We start from the raw sequence: 20,877 nt of genomic DNA, 5'->3' as shown, positions 1-20,877 counted from the left end.
AGATCATTTATAAATACATTGAATTGCAGCGGTCCAAGCACCGACCCCTTTGGAACACCACTCAGGACCCTCCTCCAGTCCGAGTAGTGACCCTTCACTCCTACCCTCTGCTTTCTGCTTGCCAACCAATTCCTGATCCATCTGTGTACGTCTCCTTCCACCCCATGGTTCTTTAGTTTCTGAAGTAGGCATTCATGGGGTACCTCGTCAAAGGCTTTTTGGAAGTCTAAGTATACAATATCTACAGGGTCCCCTTCGACTGATTGGAAGATAAGTGGAAAAGTTTTTCTTCTATCTTTTGTTTTTTTCATTAGCAAAGTACAGCATAAAGCTCTTATTTCATTGAAGGTTTTTTGCTAATGAGCTGACCGCTCAACCACCTTTAGTAAACCATTTTGGTGGCGGTGGGAGGGCCCTTGTCTGAGGCTTTTTCCTTCATTTTCAGTCATTTAATAGCCTCTGCTGTCCTTATATTACACTACTGGACATTATAGTATTAATCACCATTGAAAGTGTTTACTATTTCATTTACTATAGTCAAGAATTTGAATATATTTAATAAGGCTCCTGAGGCAGGTCAAATTGGCTGAAACATGTGCGTGTCGAGCCACTGCACAGACTTTTTATGACTGTTGAATAAACTGCACACCAACACCTTTTGTATCTCTACTGTGGTTTGTTTCATCTTGTTTGGATTGTGGAGAACCTTTTCCTGGTTTTTCTGACCATAGCCTCTTCTAATATGCACCATATTCAGCTGTTTTAACAGATTTTCAATCCCACAGTATTCACATAGAGTCTGAAAATCGAAAGATAAGTCAATTAAACATTCACCAGTTGCTGAACTTAACTGGTTTTGAAAATTCAGGCCATATTTGTATAACTCAAACAAAATACTGCTTGAACTGGAATATTCCAAAATACAAATATTAAAATGGTGAGCTAAAGAACATTAAAAAGGGAGGCAAAAGTCACAAGATTTAATCAACATTGTAAAATACCCATGTGCCTCACGAGGCAGTATAATCTAATCAGCGGTCAAAAAAGCCTCCATTGAAGTAGTGTTGAAACTCAAAGTGATTCAGGCACTCACTTTCAAAGCACATAGACATACAAAGTTCCATAGTAACATATGGAACTTTGTGGTCTATGTGCTTTGAAAATGAGCCTCTTAGTCCCTCAACATTCTCTTCTAATGGTCTCAACACTAGCCCACTAGAACTTTTTTCCCTCCAATGGCAATTAAATCCAAGGTCTTTTTTCTTAAATTTTCTCTCTCTTCAGCTCCCAATTTATATATTGACATAGATATTCTCAAGCTATATTCTCTGTTTGTTGAGCTATGTCTGCTAGCTCTTTTACATACCTACATTTTTATAATATTTTAATGCCGAGACTAATATCAGTAAAAAAAAAAATAAAAAATTAAAAAAGAGTTAGCTTATGTACACGGGAAGACAGTTTGAGCCAGAGTGGAATGCTCTAAAAAGATCTCAAGATAGTAATAATGTCTTTTCCCAGATGTAAATCCCTCCCTCTGTTCTCAGTCTAAAGATCCCTCCTGCTGTGCTTGTTCTACGAGGCAGGTACATTCCCATTTCTTTTCCCCTTCTGGCTATGTCTTTTCTTTACACTTCATTGGACTGAGGTATATAAATGCAAACAAAAATCCAAAGCTAAATATACACACAAAACTATTCTAACCCTTCCCTTTTGTGTTTTATATACAGTCTTCACCAATATACAAGGTCAGTTTTCAATAAGGCACCTAACAAAGTATGCATAAATGTATCCGAAATTCATACACAAAGCACCTGCATAGTCTGCATCCGAGATGGAGTTAAGATGATAAACCCACATGTGCAATTTTAAGTTTCACAAATAAAGTACACATATAGTCTTTGCCTTTAGCCAAATTATATCCCATTTCCTGGATGAGATGTCCATAGTCTGTTATTGAGACAGACACGGGGGAAGCCACTAATTGCCCCGGATCGGTAGCATGGAATGTTGCTACTCTTTGGGTTTTGGCTAGGTACTAGTGACCTGGATTGGCTACCGTGAGCATGGGCTACATGGACCATTGGTCTGACCCAGTAAGGCTATACTTATGTTCATACCATCAAGGGAATGCCCCGTCTTACTGAAGCTAAAGTTACACATATTTGAAAAGTAAGGGTGGTAGATGCCTGGAAAGCCCTTTCACTGGAGAAGATGACAATAATGATGGAATTCAAGAACCTGTGGGAGAAATGCAGAGAAAAACTATATAGAAAAAGGATGGAATCCAATTAAAGCAAAACTTAAAATATATCTCATAGCTGGAGTGAGTTTTGACAACAGCTTGGGAAGTAAGTCCAATGCTAAGCAGACTTCTACAGTCTAGGTCCTGTAAATGGCAAAGACAGATCAGTGGGGACTACTACTACTACCACTATTAATTATTTCTATAGTGCTACCAGACGTACGCAGCACTGTACAGAGTCACAAAGAAGACAGTCCCTGCTCGAAAGAGCTTACAGTCTAAACAGACAAGACAACAGGATGACATGGATACAGTTAAGGGGAATGGTTAATCTGTTGGCTACTACTCTTTTCTTAGATTTCTTGCAAGCCAAGTATTAATTCCTCTTTAAAATTGCCTTGAAAGTTTGAAGGATTTCAAAAAGTTGAAGCACAAATTGCACTATGCAGCTTGATCACATTTTTAGATTGAATCAGGTTGGACAGACTAGATGGACTATTCGGGTCTTTATCTGCTGTCATCTACTATGATACAGCGCTGCACGTTAAATGTACTGAATCTTTCTATTCTACAGAAAATATTATATATTTTAAGTTAGTGCTGATCAAATTCTACCTTAGTTTAGTAGTTTATTATTTTTAAGAGTTTTGGGGGTCTTTATTTGCTGATACGTACTATGTTACATGGTTACTTTTAGATGGCTGAAAATCTACTTAGGCAGATTCAGCCAGTCTATACATACGGAGGGTAATTGTATTGACAGGTCAAGTACAAACAGGTGCCTAATTTATAAAGGCAACAATGTGCCTCAGTAAAACAGGCTCCCAGAACCAGCCTTAGTCTGCGTGTACAACAGTGCTTTATAGGCAGAAACAGCTTTTATCCACACAGATCTCAATTAAACCTTTGAAAATCTACTTAAAGGCACACTGTCACACATTGATATTATGAAAAGTAAAGACTTGAGTGTATTTTTGTCCGTTTAGTGCTGGTGGGGTGCCATCTTTAATGATGATGTATGGGTGTCCTTTTTCAACACACCGCTGGAAGTGGGGAGGGAAGAGGTCTAACGTGATACTGCTGGGATGCGTATCAACAAGCAAATTATAAACCGTGTCAACCTGAGTTAATGAAAAGCTGTAATCCTCTTTAACGAGAGATCAAATCAGTGCCATGAGTTATGTTCATCCCAGAATCTGATAAGACAGTAAGTCTCTAATAAAAGAGTAATGAGAGCCCTTAACAATGCTGTTAAAAGGTAGTGCCACTTAAAATATTGCTCTTTTCAAGTGATTAGATCAATGTTGCATATTCGCCTAGTCTTCTACCTGTCAGAGTAACTTTACTCAAGTTATAATGGGCTCCAAAAATATCTCTATCTTACATAAAACAGGAAAAAAAACCTTTAAGCTTAACATCTGAAGCAAAGTATAAAGGAAAATAGGTAAGCCTATTTTCTATTTTTCTTCACCTTTTGTGATCTCTATAGAGCAGCGGTCTCAAACTTACAGCCCACCAGGTACTATTTTGAGGCCCTCGTCCGCTCCACAAGTGTCTGGCGGTCATATCCAGCAGTCGCTGCAAACTCACGCAAGCGCTTTCCTGCATTGTACGCGATTGTGAGGTGGAGTCCAATCGCGTGCAGTCGCAGGAAAACGCCTGCGTGAGGTTACAGCAGTGAGGCGGGCAACGTTCCAGAACGTGCAGCTTGGAGCACTGGTTGGAGGCCGTGCAGCCTGTGCGTGGGTCCAGTGCTGGAGGAGGCGAGAGCTGTTGATGTTTTTTCACTTTCTGCATGTTGCACTGTTTCAGCTGTGTATAGCCGAAATCTTTCCTTAATTGCTTCTGATAATCCACATTTTGGATTTGTAGGTACTTGGAGGGCCGCAGAAAAAATAGTTAGGGGTTTTACTAAGGTGCGCTAGCACTAAATGCTAATGCATCCATAGAATCTAAATGGACGCGTTAGCATTTAGCGTGCGTTAAATCAGCTAGCAAGCCTTAGTAAAAGGATCCCTAACTTTTTTTTTCTGTTGGCCCTTCTAGTACCTACAAATCCAAAATGTGGCCCTGCAAAGGGCTTCAGACCAGTGCTATAGAGGGAGGCCAGCTGGTTCTAGCTGGAGGCAGGCCGATCCAGTTTGGGTTCTGCTTATGCATGCTTACAAATACACATTCATCCAGGCTCTGGAACAATCCAGGACTGGGTTAGCGGGTTAGCTGGCAAATATAGACCAATACTGCACTCACATTTTGGTACATCTCATCTACTCAGGAGTTCTAGGAGCTCTTGCTTATGAACTACAGCACCAACAGAACCCGTTGTTCAACTACAAATTGGGGGGGGCATTGTTGGGAGACAGCAGACTTGAGAGAGACTTGGGTGTGCTGGTGGATGCATCACTGAAGCCATCTGCACAGTGCGCAGCAGCCTCGAAAAAAGCCAACAGGATGCTGGGCATCATAAAGAGGGGCATAACAACCAGGACGTGGGAAGTCATCATGCCATTGTATCGAGCGATGGTGCGTCCACATCTGGAATACTGCGTTCAGTATTGGTCGCCGCACCTCAAGAAGGACATGGCGGTACTTGAGAGAGTCCAAAGGAGAGCAACGAAACTGGTAAAAGGGCTGGAACACTGCCCATACGCCGAGAGGTTGGATAGGCTGGGGCTCTTCTCTCTGGAAAAAGGGAGGCTCAGGGGAGATATGATAGAGACCTTCAAGATCATGAGGGGCATAGAGAGGGTGGATAGGGACAGATTCTTCAGACTGAAGGGGACAACAAGTACGAGGGGGCATTCGGAGAAACTGAAGGGAGATAGGTTCAAAACAAATGCAAGGAAGTTTTTTTTCACCCAAAGGGTCGTGGACACTTGGAATGCGCTACCGGAGGAAGTGATCAGGCAGAGTACGGTACAGGGATTCAAACAGGGATTGGACGGATTCCTGAGGGATAAAGGGGATCGTGGGATACTGAGGGAGGAGCTGGGATGTAACACAAGTATAGAAAGCTAACCAGGTAATAAGTATAGAAACCCAACCAGGTCGTGCATGTGCAAGACCGGAGGGTTAGGACTTCGATGGGAAGATAGGACTTCAATGAGAAACCAAGGTGGCAAGGGAGCCCCTTCTGGTGATTCAGACAGGTCGTGACCTGTTTGGGCCGCCGCGGGAGCGGACTGCCGGGCAGGATGGACCTATGGTCTGACCCGGCGGAGGCACTGCTTATGTTCTTAACAGGGTCACTTATTTATACCTCTGGATGATTGTGCCAAAAACACTAAACAGGATTTTCCAAATGCCACAGGCACTGAAAGATCATCGCTAAGTTCTGCAACCACTTTGTCCATGAGGAAAATATTTGCTAATTCAAATACAGTTTCCAAGAATGACATCAAGGCCCAGATTCTCTAAACAGCGCCTAAGCACAGTAAAAAAAAAAATGCTGTTTAAACACTGATTTTCACTATTTTCAAGGCTCCTACTGGCGCCTAAAAACATTGGCACCAGAATCACACCTCCATAGGCACTAATGGCCTAATGCCATGTGGGCATGGCTAATGCTGGAAGTGGCACTAAATGGCGTAAAGCGCCTATTGGGGAGCAATTCAAATCAAAGGTAGGCACCAGAGAAGTAGGCCTGGAAACCCTGGCCTACATTTCTAGCGCTTACCTTTGCCAGAGGCATGATTCTCTAACTGGCACCGTCTCGCGATTGACTCACAATCAGCAGCTGCTAACAACGGCACCCGTTAGAGAATCTGGACCTAAATAAACTTCAAATCTAAGAATACTGATGGGAACAAGCCAAGAAAGCCTGGATTTGTAGGGGATAAAGACAAGTCAAAAGTTCGGTTGTGCTACTACACCTTGATTAGGCAAATAAAGTAGAGCAGTCTAATGCAGTGTTTTTCAACCGCTGTTCCGTGGCACACTAGTGTGCCGCGAGATGTTGCCTGGTGTGCCGCAGGGCCGCCATCAGGGCAGTACTACCAGTCCTGCATTCAGGGGCCCGGAGCTGACAGGGGGCCCGAGGCAGGGGCGCCAGTAGCTCGCCAAGGCAAAGTGAGTCGATCACCCAGGACTCACTTTGTCTTGGCGATCTAATCTATCGAGCCGATAAGTCTTCTTCTCCCTGACGTCAATTCTGCAGTCGGAGAGGAAGTTCGGGCCAGCCAATCGCTGCCTGGCTGGGCGGAACTTCCTCTCCGATTGCAGAATTGACGTCAGGGAGAGCATGCATCGGCTTTGGGGCCTGTTATCCATTGGTGGGTCCTGTTCCCTGATGGCAGCGGCAGTGGCAGTGGCTTGGGGAACGGCAGGGAGAAAGAAAGAAAGGGGGCAGGCAGGGAAACAGAAGGAAAGAAGAGAAACAGAAAAAAAGAAAGAAAGGTCAGGGAGAAAGGAAGAAAAAGTTGGGGGAGGGAATGAGGTGTGGAGGAGAGAAAGCATACAGGCTGATAGAAGGGAAGAAAGATTGGATGCACAGTCAGAAGAAGAAAGTGCAACCAGAAATCACCTGACAAGGTAGGAAAAATGATTTTATTTTAAATTTAGCAAAGTGGAGGCAGTATTACCACAGTTTTCAAAGGAATTTGCCCAAATAACTTAATAGTTAACTGGGTAAATTCCCAGAGATGAAAACTTCCCTTCACTTACTATGCACAGTTCTGAATTTATATCTGCTGTCTATATTTTACAATATGGTCACCTTTTACTAAACCGCAATAGTGGTTTTTAGCGCAGGGAGCCTATGAGCGTCAAGAGCAGCGCTGGGCATTCCCCCTGAGCTGAGCAGCTCCCTGCGCTAAAAACTGCTATTGTGGTTTAATAAAAAGGATGGAGGGTATATTTGTCTATTTTTGTATGCTATAAAAACCAAATACAGAGAGAGACTGAGAGCTGTTGACGAAGAGCTACGTGTGTGTCTTTCTTCGATTCCAGCCAGAATATCAGCTTTGTGTTCAGCCAAACAGGCCCAGGTTTCGCACTGAATAAAGTATTTTATAATTTTTCACTATTCTGTTTACTTAATATTTCATAATAAAGTAATTATAAAATACTTTCTTTGTGTTTATTTGATTCCTATTCAAGAGAATTACTTTATATATAGTCAATATAGGCACAGAGTTAAATTTTTTAACATTTTCTAATGGTGCTGTGCCTCGTGATTTTTTTCATGAAACAAGTGTGCCTTTGCCCAAAAAGGTTGAAAAACACTGGTCTAATGGTTAGTGCAGCGGCCTAAGAACCAGGTTCAACTCCCACTGCAGCTCCTTGTGACTCTGAACAAGTTAATTAGGGCTTAATTCAGTAAGTGCCACCCAGGATTGGATCCATGCCCAATTTTGGGAACAAGGATTTACATCAACTGAAACCCTCATGCCTAAATTAAGTGCAGATCTGAAAACACCCTGACTGCTTTCCCTGTCAGGAAAGACTAACTGTAGCAAGTCCAACCGAATGGCTCTCAGTTCCAGATGGACCATTTGCTCTCCAACATTGATTTGGAATGGCATGCTCCTAGTCAAGTACTCCTCTTGGAGCTACCAACGCAGGCTGTGCTTTCCTTCTGCCATCCAGGGAGCTGCATTTGCAGGGAGTGATGTTGCAGAAACCATCAGGACAAAAGGAAGTACTGGAGAGGATGCACATGAGCTCTCGCCCCAGGCACCACTTCCAAGGAGGCCGCCATCGAGCCCAGTACCAGCAGTTACTGCCAGACAGGAAAGGCCAAAATTGTGAGGATCTGTGTCCTGAGCTTCTGTTTGCGTGGCTTGGGAAGAAAAACACGACCTGCACTGAGTCGACTGAAGATGACTTTTTCCAAAAGCTGACTATCCAGCCCAGGTCCTGTAAGAGGCTTACCACTTGCTGGACCACGTGCTCACATTCTGCCAGCAAGGGGGCCCTGATTGGCCAATCGTCCAGGTAAGGATGCTCCTGGACCCTCATCTGGCAAAGTTGCGGGAAGCTGTGGTCAAACTGAAGGGGTATGCCACAAATTGAAAGTGGTGCTGAAGCACATGAAATCTTCAGATATCTTCTGTGAACCAGAAAGATGGGGATATGAAGATACACCTCCGTCTAATTCAGAGAGGCAAGGAATTTTCCCGGGCTCACTGCCGCTATGACGGAGCGGACTGTTTTCATGCGAACATGGGGGACTTTTAGGGTCACATTTACAGACTTCAAATCCAGAAAGGGCCACCAATCTTCTGTGCCTGTACCTGAGCCTGATTCTCTGGAACGAATGTCTAAGAGTTGTTGCACCCTGCTTCTCTGGTCATCGGGTTTGGGGAGTTAAGGAACAGATCTGCAGGGGACTGATAAAACATGATCCTGTGTCCCTTCCTGATAATGTCCAGCAACCAACAGTTGGACGAGATCTGTTCCCATTTGTCCCTGAATGCTGACAGCTGCCCTTCGATATTAGGGGGGGGGGGGATCAGCTGTCCTCCTGGTATCATTGCTGCTTCTTGGAGGTCGAGTCACCATGGGAACCTATGGATTGCTGGCACCAATAACTCTGTCTGGACCCCTGAAAAGGCCTCTGAGAAGAGTATCCAGAGGAAAATTGGCAAGCTCTCCTGGAGGTATGAAAATTGCTTCTGTTATCCAAGAGGGATGTGGGGCAGTGATCCGCCACACTGGCTGTGAGGTCGTCAGTACTTTGCCAAACAGCATATGCCCCTCAAATGAGAGTGGCCTTGGAGGCTGAATCGCCCACACACTGTCTGATCCACAGCATCTGGCGGGCCAAAATGGAGTAAGTTGAAACCTTACCCAGGACTCTAATGATGTCAAAGAACACTGGCCACATAATCCATGCCCTTCCCTAGCCCCCAAGCTCCTCAGTTTCTTTCCTTCTTCTGTTCGGTACCTTCAGCATGCAGACTCCTCTTGATTGCCCCTTTGAACTCCTTTTATCTCTCACATCTCAGACATTATCCTCTCAGCATGCCCCATTCATCTGTTTTTCCCTTACCTCCTCAGCACAAGCAAAGGAGGAGGAAAGTGGCTGCACGACAGGGTACATCTTTACCTCTGCTGCGCTGGCTAAGACCTGTTGAATTTGAACCACAGAGTTCTGAGGTGATTTGCACAATTCAAATTCAACACCAGAGGACAAAGTCTGACATGCATGCAACCTCCTCCTCCACTTGTGCAAAAGTGCCAGGGAGTGAGGACAAGAGGAAATGAATGGGGTAAGCTGATGGGAATGAGGGAGGTGCATGCAGGAGGGGGGAAGACCTCAGTGAGTGAGTGCTGAGGGAGAGCAACAATGCCAGTCGGCTTGCTGCCTTGGTCCATGTGCAAGTGCTCTGCTCAGGAGGGGACTCCTGCACAAATTCTACAAGTGATTATATTCTGCTCTATAGGAGGTGTGAAAACTACTACAGATTTACCAAGTGAACAGAAGTGGCAGATCACACAGCTGGTTGTGCTGGTATGCACATTCACAGAAAGGGGTTACATCAGGGGTGCCCAACGCGTCGATCGCGATCGACAGGTCGTTCGCTCAGGCGACCCCAGTCGATCGCACAGCAGGTTCCCTTCTTCCCTTCTCTTTTTTTCCCCTCCTGACTGGCCCGCCTCTTAAAGAACGCTGGCCAATCAGAGTGCTGGAAGGGCGGGGTGAAGGTCGGTGGGGGACGGAGCTCAGCGCATCACAAGAAATAGAAGCGCCTGTAATGATTGAGGTAAGAGCGAGGCCTAATGCTGCCCGATATACAATTTTAAAAAACCCAAAATCGGCCTCTCAATCAGTGGCGTACCGAGGTGGGGCGGTCCGCCCTCGCCCCGGGTGCACGGTTTGGAGGGATGCACAGCCGTCCGGGTCCTCCTGCCCTTCCTTTCCACCGGTCTGCGCACGGGGCTTGCACCCGCCGCCCAAATGGTGCTGTTGGTTATCGCGAGACTCGCGGGAGTTGACGGCACCATTTGAGCGTCGGCGCGGGACCAGGCAGGCGCGAGCCCCGAGCGCGGACCAGGGGAAAAGAAAGGCAGGATGACCCGGACCTGGCCGGCTGTGCACCCCTCCAAGCCGTGCACCCGGGCGGATCGTCCCCCTTCTAAATCCATTGTACTTGTCTTTTATTCAGTTCAACTAATGAGCAATGTGACAGGCAGTTCTTGGAGGTATTTCTTTGTTTTTCTGTGCCTAAGTATTCTATTAATTTAACTTCCTTATTCCTGTGGGGATCTCCAAAGGGGACGAATGGGAGACGGCCGGTGGCAGGTGGTACTTTAGCAATTCTTACAGGTTGCCATAGGCCTCAGGAGCTGTCTTCCCTCTGCCGTGGTCCTGCCCCTCCTCTAAGTCAGAGACAGGCTTGGGGCAGAGGGAAGACAGCTCCTGAGGCCTATGGCAACCTGCAAGGATCGCTAAAGTACCAGCGATCCTCTCTGCAGACTGCTCTCTGCTGGAATTAGGTACATGGATGTGGGGAGGGTAGGCCTTCGGGGGGGGGGGGGGGGGGGGGGGGAGTGCAGTCCTTCAAGGGGTAGTGCAGGCCTTCAGGGGGGGAGTCAACCTTTGAGGGGGAATGTGCAGACCTTCAGGGGGGGGGGTCAGGCCTTTGGGGGAGGGGGGCTGTATAATAAAAAAATATTTGAACATAAATACAAAGTACACCCGGTGTGTATATATATATATATATATAAATAAATAAATATATATATGTTTAGCATTTTTATTGTTGGTAGATCATTTTGACTTGGTCATTTTAAAAGTAGCTCTCAAGCCCAAAAAGTGTGGGCACCCCTGGGTTACATTATTGCATTTATCTTAATGGTCCTTGCAGAGTACTTCTTGGTTGGCTTGTTTTTAATCAATTAAACTTTTGTTTGTAGATAATCAACAATTTTTCAATGTTAGGTCATAGCTGTAGATGACGTATACATTTTAAACATTTAAACTATTAGAACTACAAAGATCACTTGCTGCACCATTTCCCTATGGAAACAGAAAAATAAAGGCAAAGACCATAAGATCTAATGTCTGCCCATCCACACCATTTATGATACTGTATCAACACACTGCCTTTCATTCCAACTAAATCTTGAGTGTTTTATAACTAATGCAGCCTCTACAACAGTGGTCTCAAACTCACGGCCCGGGGACCACATGCGGCTCGCCAGGTACTATTTTGCAGCCCGCGGTCTGTACTAGTGCTGCCTGCTCTTTGCAGCGTCCTCCAACTTCCCCCCTGGCCTCCCGCTCTTACCTTCAGATAATTACCGCAGCCTGCAGAGGATTGCCGGTGCTGTAGCAGCCGTCATCCTCAGCAGCATGTTCCCTCTGCCGCGATCCTGCCCCTGATGTCAGAGGAGGGGCAGAACCGCAGCTGCAGATGGAACGTGCTGCAGAGGCTGATGACAGCCTGCAAGGAACGCTACAGCACCAGCAATCCTCTCTGCAGGCTGCAGTAATTAGCTGAAACTAAGACTGGGAGGCTAGGGAGGAAGCTGGAGGACGTAGCAAAGAAGGGGGGGGAACATGCATGCCTTCGGGGGGAAGATTTATAAACTATAAGGAGTTTTACCTCATGCAAAATTGTAATCTATATATATAAAATCAGAGGTATGTATGTGTGTGTATGTGCCGCGATCACGCAAAAACGGCTTGACCGATTTGAACGAAACTTGGTATGCAGATCCCTCACTACCTGGGATGATATGTTCTGGGGGTCTCGCGGCCCACCTGCACACGTGGGCGGAGCTACAAACAGAACATCAGATTTCACCCATTCATGTCAATGGAAAAAATATAAAAAGCTGCCATTCTCACAGTAATTCAAAAACGGCTTGACCGATTTGAACGAACCTTGGTATGCAGATCCCTCACTACCTGGTGTGATATGTTCTGGGGGTCTCGCGGGCCACCTGCACACATGGGCGGAGCTACAAACAGAAAATCAGATTTCACCCATTCATGTCAATGGAAAAAATGTAAAAAGCTGCCATTCTCACAGTAATTCTAACTACCTGGGGTGATATGTTCTGGGGGTCTCGCGGCCCACCTGCACACGTGGGCGGAGCTACAAACAGAACATCAGATTTCACCCATTCATGTCAATGGAAAAAAAGTAAAAAGCTGCCATACTCACAGTAATTCAAAAACGGCTTGACCGATTTGAACGAAACTTGGTATGCAGATCCCTCACTACCTGGGGTGATATGTTCTGGGGGTCTCGCGGCCCACCTGCACACGTGGGCGGAGCTACAAACAGAACATCAGATTTCACCCATTCATGTCAATGGTAAAAATGTAAAAAGCTGCCATTCTCACAGTAATTCAAAAACGGCTTGACCGATTTGAACGAACCTTGGTATGCAGATCCCTCACTACCTGGGGTGATATGTTCTGGGGGTCTCGCGGCCCACCTGCACACGTGGTCGGAGCTACAAACAGAAAATCAGATTTCACCCATTCATGTCAATGGAAAAAATATAAAAAGCTGCCATTCTCACAGTAATTCAAAAACGGCTTGACCGATTTGAACGAAACTTTGTATGCAGGTCCCTCACTACCTGGGCTGATATGTTCTGGGGGTCTCGCGGCCCACCTGCACACGTGGGCGGAGCTACAAACAGAAAATCAGATTTCACCCATTCATGTCAATGGAAAAAATATAAAAAGCTGCCATTCTCACAGTAATTCAAAAACGGCTTGACCGATTTGAACGAACCTTGGTATGCAGATCCCTCACTACCTGGTGTGATATGTTCTGGGGGTCTCTCGGCCCACAACACTATGTTGCTTGCTCAAGGGTGGGTTCACCCAACAATTTATATGTTCTTGCTCCTGGAGGTGAAACTAAAAATGTTGTTTATAATCACGTTTTGCGTTAGTTGTATTGTATTCATTTTGTCAAATATTTCACATTATAATTTGAATATTGTACTTTTTATTAAGCTGTAAAACAATAATTTCATTCACCACTATAAAGTATCTTTATTTGAATCCATTTACAGTGTTATTGCTATAATTAAATACCCGTGCAACGCCGGGTCATCAGCTAGTTTCTTTAATAAGACATTAACTATTTTTTTCTACGGCCCTCCAAGTATCTACAAACCCAAAATGTGGCCCTGCAAAGGGTTTGAGTTTGAGACCACTGCTCTACAGTGCTCCCAGCTCTGGCTAGGTCATGAAGTAGTTTCTCCAAGTCAAGGATCAACCCTGGGATCTCCTCTATGCTTTTATAAACATAGAAAAATTCGATTGTTAACCGGCTAGATATTAATTTGATGGTTGGTATATCAAAATCAATAAAACTTGAAACTTGAAGACAGATAAGACCATATGGCCCATCTAGTCTGCCTAACCATGCCTCCTCTCCCTTAGAGATCCAACATACTTTTCCCAAGCTTTCTTGAATTCAGACACCCTTTTTGTCTCCACCACGAGGCCGTTCCAAGCATTTACTTCTAAATCTATCCCCTTTCACCTTCCATCTTCCATCCAGTGCCCCATAGAAACAAAGGCAGATCAAGACTATGGTTTACTATATGCGATATTTCACCTACAAACAAGATTGTTTAAAAGGTACGCTAACACATGAGTCAACAAGCCTGCTGCGTTATTTTCATTAAGAAAAAATGGAGATACAAACGATCAGGGAAATAAACAGAGAAACACAATTTTCTATTAAAATTTTTACGAACTCATTAATAAAGCAATGTAAGGCAGCACACATAGAACACCATCAACCCAAATAATCAGTGAAGGGATAAGATCTGCTTGAGGATACATTTACTTTGCTATGTTGTACTGAAAGCAAAGATAGAGTTAAATTAATCAGCAGCCGTCCTAAGCTGAATTTATAAGTGGGGGGAGGAGGGGGGGTGCAGATCTGATAACTGGAGAATAGAAGGAGCATTTCCTGGGACAGAGAGCATCCTCAGAGTCACAGGAGGATGCAACCACTCATACCAAAAGGATATATTTCTGTCCTGTTACTCTGGTGACATCATAAATTACTTTGATTTGCCAGTGCAGTTTAAGTCACCAACAGAATCCTCTCTGATGGAATCACAAGTACAGGACACAAGAGGCATAAGCCATAAATAGCAGATGGGTAGTTTTTGTTTACTCAGACAGTAGAAGCTTTGCGCCATTCCTTGCAATGCTCCATGGAGGTTTCTGCCAGTTATTTACTCCTCTCACTAAGATCCAAGTGTTACTTTTTGCACTAGCTCTGCAAGCTTACACTTTATAATTTAAACTAGCCCCGTAATGGGCAGTAACAAAGGGCACAGAAGCCTCCAGGGCAGCCAGAGGACACTGCTACAAGCTGGTAGATTTCTGCCTGTGGAGAAGTGGCAAAGCTTTGCACCACAATACAAACACCAGAGAAAGCTGCAGCCATAAAACCAAGCATCAGAGTCAATGTTTCTGCAGGGACTGGCCAGCATGGGGGTGATGAGGGAAACCTGCCAACTGCAGACTAGACACCACACACTCAAGATCCCCCTCCAGCAGCTGTGGGGCAAGCAACCTAAGGTGGAACATAGGCTACAACAGTATGGCAGTGTGCCACTGCCAAGAGACTGAATCAGAACAGGAGCTAATTGCTAAGGGCAAGAAACCACAGGCTTCTCTCTGCAATGCCGACAGTTTGCAAGCTAAAATGAGCATTGCAGTCAAAGCAGAGTGGAAAACTCTGAAGGACGCTCATGGAGCGGTGGGGCTAAAAGTTACTACCTCTTGATCCCATAGCCTCTGATGGGTAACCATATGCATTTTAACTAGAATACAGCAACTATAAAATCTATGGAGGTAATTGGGTGCCCAAATTTCAGTGCCACTTGTGCATGTGAATGCGCAGAATACCTGCATGCCCACAGTTGTGTATACTTACATGTGTTAAGTCGCAGAAAAATTATTTTCTGTAAAGTACACGTAAGTGAATCACATGTCAATGCAAAGGGGATTTTATGCATGCTCTTACTGTATTTAGGTACCAGCAGTTAAAGCAGATCTATGGCTGGTTTAACTGCAGGTGCCTAGATTTTAGGCACCCACTATACTGGGTTATTCTATTTATAAATTATTAATCCCTTACACAACGAATAGAACACTAAGATCTACAGAACAACAATTATTAACAATCCCATCTCTTAAAATCATAAATACAAGACGCCAATTTATTTTTTCTGTTACTGCACCCCAAACCTGGAATTCTTTACCCTACCACTTGAGACAAGAAATCAACTTAGAAAAATTTAAAAGTAACCTGAAAACTTTTTTATTTAATGATGCCTTCATAAATCCACAATAATTTCATTATAAAATAATTCCAAGACTCTGTTTTACCCCTCCCTCATGTACCTTCCCTAAATGTTTTCCCCATCTGTATATTATATTGTAACTTCTAGCCCTTCTCTTTCCTATGTGTGTCTAGTATTGTTAAATTTGTCATCAGTTTAGTCAACATTCTTTAATGTATTAATTTTTTATATTGTAATTTTATTATGTACATCGCTTTGAATTAAGATAAAGCGATTAATCAAACCTAAATAAACTTGAAACTTGAATAGTGTCTGAGGCTGAGCTTCCAACGAGCAGTAAAAACCTTTCTTTTCATCTGAACTACCTCCAGCAAGCTGCTCCCCTATACTCTCATCTGCTGATGAACTCTAATACACAATCAACAGGCAACACCCCTGTGACTACAATGAACACCTCTCTACTTCCTGTCTTGGCCTACCACTGCCATGGCTGTCCTATGTAATGCACAAGAATGTCCATATAACTGTAACGTACCTTGAATGTTTAACAAAACTGACTGTTTTGTGTCTACTGTAATCTACTGTGTACGTGCTTTTGTAACCCGTTATGAGCTCACGGGAGGATAGGATAGAAATCTAAATAAATAATCCTATATAATAAAACCTTAGCGGCGTATGCGCTTTAAAAAAAGCGTGATCCCTGCCGCTGTGATGTGTGATCCGTGGCCGTGTTCCATTTTAGAACCTGGCTGCAGGGATCACTCTGGCCACTCCCCCTCCTCCCGCCCTCACTCACCAACCCGAAGCGCAGGCAAGCTCTCTCCCTGTCCGCATCCGCGGCAGGGAACACACTGGAGCTTCAACTCACCAACCGCCACCGCCGTTTCTCCTCCTCTTTCAAAGCAGCCTGCGATCATGGTCGGCTTTAGCGAACCATGCAGGCCTCTCTCCAAACTCAGTAGCAGTTCCTTCTGACGCACGGGATCGCGTCAGAGGGAACATGCTACCGAGTTGGAGAGCGGCCTGCGAGGTTCGCTAAAGCCAGCCACCACGATCGCAGGCTGCTTTGAAGAGGAGCAGGCCAGAAGACGCCGGGATGGAGGTAGGGTAAGAATGGGGCCAATACAGGGGGGGACCAGGGGGAAAGGGAAAGGAGGCTGCTTTGGGGGGGAGGGGTGTGCTTGGGACAGACAGCTGTGCTCGGGGGGGAGGGGAGGGGGAAGGGGGGCTGTTTTGGAGGGGGGGGAGTGTGCTGGGGACACACATCTTTGCTGTGGGGGGAAGACAGAAGGGGCCATGGAGAGATAGGGAGAGGGAAAGGGGGCTGCTTTGGGGGAGGAAGTGTGCTTGGGATAGACAGAAGGGGCCATGGAGAGACAGGGAGAGGGAAAGGGGGCTGCTTTGGGCGGGGGGGGGGAAGTGTGCTGGGGGCAGACAGCTTTGCTGTGGGGGGAAGACAGAAGGGGCCATGGACAGACAGTTAGGGAGAGGGAAAGGGGGCTACTTTGGGGGGTGTGTGCTGGGGCAAACAGCTTTGCTCTGGGGTGAATACAGAAGGGGGCCACGGAGAGACAGTCAGGGAGAGGGAAAGGGGGCTGCTTTGGGGGGAGGGGGGAAGATAGGACACAGACAGTGGCCAAGGAGAGAGAGAGAAAGAAACACAGACAGACAGACACATCTATTCTAGCACCCGTTAATGTAACGGGCTTAAAGACTAGTTAATTAATAAATTATGGAATAACCTTTCACTGCACAGCAGCGGACCATCTACAAACAGGCCTGCATCTATAGACTTACTCCCACACAAAGCTGAACATCACTAGCGTAAGAATATAAAGCTCTGTGTTCCTAGAAGTACCTGGTAGATACTAAAGAACAGACCCATTTCTTATTCTTCCTTCCCAAGGATGGGTGGAGGTACTCCAAGGTCAACCTGTATTCAAATCTACGTTTATTAAATCTTCGCATTAACAGATACTGTATTTTGATTTTACATGCTGTGTCTTTTGATTCTTTTTGGTATTCTCCATTTTAGAAATAGATCCCTTTACTTTGGCACAATCAATTTTAAAAAGATATTTTATATTAAAGAATTAATTTGAGACTCCATACTCAAAGATGAAACTAATATCATCCCCAAAACATTTGAAGTCCTTTCTAAGATTCAAGAAAACTCCATTATCAACACTGATTCTGGAATAATCTCCTAGTTTAAACCGAACCATAAAAGTTTGATTTTATCTGCATTAAGCTTCAGGTGCTGAGCCAATAACCATTTCTTAAAATCTCTAGAGCAGATGTCCAGAGAGATTCCTGCAAAGGAAAAGTTGCACATAGTATCTCCAAGATGTAACCTTAAGATTGGTGTCAGATTCTACTGATGCAATCCGAGTTGCAGGTGAGTTCCATAATATCCATGAGTTTGGTGTGGGCAAATGTCAGCACAGCTACCCTAGCAGAAGCAAGAAATGTCAGCTGGAGGAGAGACATTTTGCATCAGGGAAGCCAAAAACATGGTGCTAGAGCAGTTTCCCGCAAACTGTGTCAAGCCACAGCACACTAAGCTAGTGGCTGCGGCGCGAGGCATCTTGGAAGTGCGTGATGTTGTTGCGATTTCATGTGCATGCATGATATTGTCACATCAATCGCACAAATGCGCAAAGGCCCTTCAGATGGGCCCTGAGCCGCTAGTGGAGGGTGCCTGCAGGGAAGACACGCGGAGACAAAAAGAGACACTAAGATGTGCCTCCCGCCGTGAGAGGCATGTCCTGTAGACAGTCAGTGTCAGCGCCTTTTCTCCCCAGTCTGAAATTTCAGGAGACAAACAGTTTGCGATTCCGGTCCTCGAGAGCTGGAGCCAGGTCAGGTTTTCAGGATATCCACAATGAATATGTATGAGATGGATTTGCATGCACTGCCTCCTTGAGATGCAAATCTATTTCATGCATATTTATTGTGGATATCCTGAAAACCTGACCTGGCTCTGGCTCTCAAGGACCGGAATTGCCTACCTCTGGGCTAGAGGGACAGTGTGACTCATATTCAGTAGAGGATGTCATGATTCCAGTTCAGCTTGAAAGTTTTTCAAAATTGCTAGTTCAGTAAAAACAAAGAGCAATTACATTTTTTTAAACACATGTTGACAACAGTTTGGAGGGGATCTGGAAAGCTATTGTTGATTTGGAGAAGCCCCTATCTGCTCAGAGAACCAATATTTTGGAAGCTGAGCTTGGGGATTGAAAGAAAAATTGGAAATTGTTGAACTTAAGGTGGAGAAAACTCTAGAGAATGAAAAATAATGAGGAAAGATCATTTGAGACTGTGTGGTATGTAAGAATTAAATTTAACATTTAATGCATTGAAAATGATCATCTTCCTTATCTGAATGCTAGATTGAAAAGATTTGACTTTAAGATTCTCTGACATGTTATAAATTCCTACTAAAACTTAAGGGTGAAAAGCTCAGATCAAGGATATTCTCAGGAAATTAAGCTGGAGATTATACTTCCCCCTCCATACTCGAGGGGGTTAAGGGCAAAAGCTGTCCTGCGAATAACTTTTTTCTATCATATTCTTGGTATTATGGTTAAACCCCTCGCAAATACAATGAAATCGCAAATAAAATGTATTTTTGACATTCGCAATTGTTTTTAAAAAACCCAGGTTATGTATTGTAGTTCTTGAATTGTACTTTTGCAATACAATTCAAGTACTGTTAGCCAGACCATGCTGAAGCGCTGAAATTTTCTCTCTGTGCGCTGCCGTTTGCCAGACCACACTGAAGCAAGTGCTGAAAAAAGCGCCAAACTTTCTCGGCAGTCCAAAATGACATTTTTAGGGGGTGGAGCCAGCAAGGTAAAAATCACGAGTGCTGAACCCGCGAATACAGAGGGAGAAGTGTAATGTTAATTTAAGAAGCTACTGAAAACACTGCTTTTCATAATGTACTTCAAAACGAAGTTTTGTGGACTGTCAATCTTTTGGAAAGGATTCTAGGTTTTGAGTGACTTTTGTTATGTGCGTTTGTATTTATGTTTTGGGCCCGATTCTGTATATGCCACCAGTATTGGTAGCTGCCTAAGAAGCAGCCGCCAATCGCATGTCAATCATACACCAGCGGCCTATGCAGAATAATGCCAGCACTCCCGGACAGATGCCTGAAATGTACGCCAGCATTTTGCAGGCCTACATTTCAGGCGTCTGTCTCCTGTCTACGGAGATGTGTTCCGACGCTTAAGCTCGCCCAAGGCCAATTCCAGGTGAAGCCTTGGGTGTGCTTAAGTGTCGCTATGCGTCTCCGTAGATGTGTTCCGGAGGCCTGCAATGTGGGCGTCCTGCCTCAGGGAGGGTTTTTTGTTTTTTAAACGTGCATCCTGATTGGCTGCCCGAAGGCAATAGGACGTCTACCATTGGGATGCGCGTTTTCAAGAATCAGGCCCTTTATGAATGTGTTTTTATGTAAACTGCGTTGAACAGATATTCTTGTTTGTTAAGTAGTATATAAGAATTTTAGAACCCCTTTTACAAAGCTATGGTAGCAAGTCCCACCATGGCAAATGCGAGAAGACCTGTAGGAATTGAATGGGCTGCATCACATTTACTACAGGGGACTCGCTACTGTGGCTTTATAGAAGGGGCCCTTAGTAAAAAGAAAGAATGCATAAGAAAAACATATTGCATTTTAATAACACTCTTAGGTTGTCATTCAATCCTCCTTTGGATTTACTCAAAAGCTATTTCTTTTGATATTCAAAAAAAAAAAAAAAATTTAAGCTTCTCCTCCTGTATCTATGGCTTATTACCTCCCTCCCTATAAGGTAGAGGAAGCTGGGGGAGGAAAGTATTGAAGCTTCTCAGTATCCTACAAGCCCTTAAACCCATATAAAGCTTTGAATATGACAGAAGCAGATGTAGATTTTGCAACTTTAGTTGTAGATTTTGTATTGGATCATGAGGACTGGATTCTGAAGTTGCTTTTGTCAGCAAGATGAAATTTGGTGGTTGTTTTTTTTTTTTTTTCAAATAAAATGTGTTTTGTCCTGATGCTGCAAAGGCAGCTCAGAAAAGAAAATCAGATTTTAGTGATGAGGCCAAGGAATTTGCAGCTAGATACTATGTCCTAGCTCTGCTTTCTTTGTAAACCTGTTAGGTATTCAAGTGTTAGATGTATTTTTTATGAGCCTCAGCAATTGACATTTTTGAATAATAAGGTAAGTACTAATGTTCCCTCTGATTTGTCGTACTTTCCCTTTGAATTTGCTGTCATTTATTTAACGAACTAAGAGCAAGACAGCACGGTATTGCAGAATTTTCCTTTATTATGTATTTCTTATATTTGTGGATTGAATCCTGTTTTGCAATTGAATGGTTCAGCACTAATTTCCTTTTCT

At 44.4% G+C, this 20,877-nt stretch overlaps 1 protein-coding gene across 4 annotated transcripts in view; it reads right to left on the bottom strand.

Annotated features, from left to right (window-relative positions):
• AATF (apoptosis antagonizing transcription factor) overlaps nt 1–20,877 on the bottom strand; it is a 216,266-nt gene that overhangs the window by 78,572 nt on the left and 116,817 nt on the right. The window contains exon 12 of one of the 4 annotated variants that reach the window (XM_033921910.1): nt 720–799. The exons of the other annotated variants lie outside the window; for them this stretch is intronic. Within the exon in view, the coding sequence (XP_033777801.1) occupies nt 763–799 (37 nt within the window). The 3' untranslated portion in view covers nt 720–762. Of the gene's footprint in view, nt 1–719; nt 800–20,877 lie in introns of those variants that run through there. 4 annotated transcript variants of the gene reach the window in all.

This window comes from Geotrypetes seraphini, chromosome 15, assembly GCF_902459505.1.
Source record: "Geotrypetes seraphini chromosome 15, aGeoSer1.1, whole genome shotgun sequence".
NCBI lineage: Eukaryota > Metazoa > Chordata > Amphibia > Gymnophiona > Dermophiidae > Geotrypetes > Geotrypetes seraphini.
The sequence above is the reverse complement of the archived record's forward strand: the minus strand, read 5'-3'. Positions and strand labels throughout refer to the sequence as shown.